Raw genomic sequence first — 3,889 nt, forward strand, 5'->3', positions numbered from 1 at the left:
ACCCTATTCCCTCTTAAAAGGCCGGCAACGCACCTGCAGCTCTTCTGATGCTACGAGTGTCCATGGGCGACGGGAGTTGCTTTCCATCAGGTAACCCGTTTGCTCGTTTGCCCCCTTATTTCATAAAAAAAAAAAGACGGACATACATCGAAGTTTTAGTAATAGCCGTTCCGGTTCCGTTTTTCCTTTTGGGTAAAGAAAAAAGCTAGTTGAAAATTGTGCATAACATACTTTTTTTTTCAAAAACGTATTAAATTCTTCAAAAATATATCTAGTTAATCTATCTCTGTATCTATATTTTATAATGTCTAAGCTTAACTAATTCATATAATAATATTATGTATAATGTATATACTTACTTACTATATACAGGGTGTAACAAAAATAAGTGATAATACTTTAGGGTGTGTACGAGTTCCTTGTAGAGAGTTCACTGTGAAAGTAGCAGTGTTGAAAGACCAAATGTTTTTTTAACTTTTGTATGGGGAAACTCGTGACGCTCGGGCCCTTGCCCATACAAAAGTGAAAAAAAAATTCGTCTTTCAGAGCTGCTACTTTCACAGTGAACTTTCTACCAGGAACACGTACACACCCTAAAGTATTATCACTTATTTTTGTTACACAATGTATAATCTGTTATACTCTATGTTGAAACTTGAAAAGTGGTAAAGGTACTTCAACCGTCAAAGTATTTAGTACTTTGTGTCAAAGTATTCGGTATCCAAACCATCAAACTATACCATTACCTCCTTAGGTACATACCATTGAAAGTTCTGACTTTGTCACCTTTGTTTGTCGTCAAACAAGTTTGGTGATTAGCGAGTTAGTGTTAATTAACTATTGTAACTCCGAAGCCTGGCTCCATTCATCTTATTTTATTTGTTCAAATGACAATCAATAAAATTATTGTGTAACAAATACTTAAATCATTATAATATGTAGTAGACGGTCTACATCATTCTCTTTAGGTATTTGAAATTTGAATTTTGAAGTTTAAAAATTCGTACCAAAATAAAATATTTTGGAGAGTATATTTCTCAGCCCCGGTATATAAGCGATTGGTAAATTTAAAATTCAAAGCTATTAAACATTGAACATAAAATGAAATGGATGGATTAGGCAGATTGAAAAAGTTTTGAACCACTTTGTACATTTTTCACGTTGAATATTTCACATTTACGGCAGTTTAATAATGTTGTTATGAAGCATTCTAAACAACCAAAACTTCAGCGGTAGCATGTTCATTTTTTGCATGACACGCTCTCGTGAAATAATTTAAAACTTCAGTGTAATATTTTCAGCATTTGTGAACCTTAGCTGAGGCTATCTATCAAAATTATACATACCTATGTCCTATACGTACACGTACTGCATAGGTGTATACTGTACATACATTCATTAGATCTTTGTAAATATTTTTTTATATTAAAACCTCAGCATTTGCATTTGCAGGTTGCAAGTGATCACAAATGCTGAGGTTTTAATGTAAAAAATATTTACAAGGAGTTAATGAATGCATGTACATTGTACAATGTAATACGCGTACGTATACAATATATATATTTTTACAGTAGATATAATAAAAAGACGCGGGTTACAATAAATATTTATATAAAATATTTAGTCAACAAATTATTTACAAGCGACACATGTGGGCTGCAGATCGCATCGGCAAACTTTAAACCGCTGCGATCCATCAAAAGCCTTATTGTAATCCCACAACACGGTAACGCTGCCTTCGGTGAAAGGATTTTCCGATTCGTTCCTCAATTCCAGCGATTCACAATACACAGAATCCGCTATCAGCACGGCGGGATGTATTGTCTCTTTTCCGTTTAAATTTATTTTACATTTCCACGGAGTGAAAGCCATGTAGAGGTATATCTGAGTTATCTTCACCGATATTATGTCTTTCTTCCCGCTTTTGAACGTTAAATCTGGGTTCGATTCGACGACACGGGGGCAGAAAGTTTTGCCCGACATGAGGGCTTCGACGTTTTTGGGGAAGATGATGTTGTCGTTGCCGCAGTGGTTTTTGGTGCACAGACTCTTGGTGACGCACCAGGTGCAGTCGGGCTTGTCGAGGCAGGAGGAGCACGAGGTCAGGCTTCTACACTTGTCGTCAGCGATGTCCGTAATAATGTCAGCACCCGCACAGAAGTCCGTTAAAAATAATACTGATGACAACGCCCATAACGGCGCTATTATCATCGTCCTCGTCAGCATCGTTGAACCTAAAAAAATACCAATTTTAACAACACATTATGCAGGCAAGCTGCAATTAAGTGTAAGTGGAAAGGTTTTTTTTTAATTTGTGAGAACTTTTACTCGATTTGGTAATGGCAATGCGGTCTACTTGAATAACTAATGTTATTCTAACAGTAATTTAGTTAAAATACACTTATTGTCAATAGTATCAATGATGACTTTGTAAGCAATTTTTAAATATAAATTAAATTTTATAGTTTTTCTTTACTACATAATATTCTGATCGATCATAATATTATTAAGTATTATGTTTGTAGAGTGTAGACTTCCGTTTTCAATAAGTAATGCATTAATTATATTGATAGTCCACTTACCTCAATCACCAACACTCTCCAGGAGTGTTCACATTTGGCAGTGTTACTAACTCCCGGCGCGGCCCCACTAACACTAGGGACTTGCGAGAAATTGCTTAGCACTTATATATAGGCTGGAGCCGATAAAGATAGGTCACTCAGCAAGTGTGCGGGAAGCCACACTGTAGGTCAATACCAATGTCCTATCTCATAATAACAACAAAACACTTGTCCATTTGTAACCATCAGGAAAAATATTTGGTAGAAACTAGATACTTAGATTTTTATACGTGGGAGAGCCATGCTTCGGTACGAATGGCATTTATCCGGTAGAACGTGGGTTCTCGCAGAAAACCGGCGTCAAACAGCGCTTGCGCTGTGTTTCGCTGAATGAGTGAGTTTACCGAATCTCCTAACCCCTACCCTATTCCCTTCCCTACCCTAAACTATTCCCTTCCCTTCCCTTCCCTTCCCTACCCTCCCCTATTACCCTATTCCCTCTTAAAAGGTCGGCAACGCACTTGCAGCTCTTCTGATGCTGCGAGTGTCCATGGGCGACGGAAGTTGCTTTCCATCAGGTGACCCGTTTGCTCGTTTGCCCCCTTATATCATAAAAAAAAACTTAGTAAGGTCAATGTGTCGAAGTCCGGCATACTTTTCTCGAATTAAAGTTTAACATACTTTATTCATTTGAGATTCGCTTTTTAAAGTAACTTGTGTTATTGGAAATTATAGGCTATATATTAATTAGACCTATAATGATCTAAAAATAGTCGTAATTGCAGTACTTTTTTATTAACGTGCTATTTTTTAAAAACTCAGCGTGTAGACGGACTTCCCTTACAGTTTGAGGTAAGTCCGTCTAGTACCAATATAGCCCTAACCTGTGAAGTAATATGCATGGCAACGGTTTCTAGCAGAGCCGCAAAACGGTCATTCAAATACATGTGCTTAAGGTGTCGGTAATAAGGTTCGCATTCCAGAGAAAATTCATTTTATAACATTTTAAGGCAAGTCCGGCATATTATAAGTCTAAGTGGTTGCAAACATTTTTTGAAAAATTAAACACTAAATATAAACATAAAATAATGTTTATTACAAATTCAAAATTATTAGTGCTGGCAAAATCAACAGATTTGCTTCATTATCATTCATGGGATAAGGCATTTTTCAACATACTCCCCTACTTAATTTTGTTATGTTTAGTTCACGTGGCAGATTGGGGCCATGCACGCGAAAGTTACGCGCTTTTACCATTATTTTTGTCGCTCAATTAAAATTATAAGGGTGGTTGATTTGAAAAGGTTGACAATATCTGATCCGAGGCA

At 36.5% G+C, this 3,889-nt stretch overlaps 1 protein-coding gene across 1 annotated transcript; it reads right to left on the reverse strand.

Annotated features, from left to right (window-relative positions):
- Positions 1-1,594: 1,594 nt before the first annotated feature.
- Positions 1,595-2,710, reverse strand: LOC121726997. The gene is made up of 2 exons (XM_042114664.1): positions 2,583-2,710; positions 1,595-2,234 (listed from the first exon to the last, which is right to left on the reverse strand). Exon 2 carries the CDS (start codon positions 2,224-2,226, stop codon positions 1,633-1,635), a length of 594 nt encoding a protein of 197 aa, XP_041970598.1. The 5' UTR covers positions 2,227-2,234; positions 2,583-2,710; the 3' UTR covers positions 1,595-1,632.
- Between the last annotated feature and the right edge of the window lie 1,179 nt (positions 2,711-3,889).

Source organism: Aricia agestis, chromosome 5, assembly GCF_905147365.1.
Source record: "Aricia agestis chromosome 5, ilAriAges1.1, whole genome shotgun sequence".
Taxonomy (NCBI): domain Eukaryota; kingdom Metazoa; phylum Arthropoda; class Insecta; order Lepidoptera; family Lycaenidae; genus Aricia; species Aricia agestis.

Coding starts and splice junctions, on each gene's coding strand:
- LOC121726997 (XM_042114664.1), bottom strand. CDS start 2,226: ATGCTGACGAGGACGATGATAATAGCGCCGTTATGGGCGTTGTCATCA.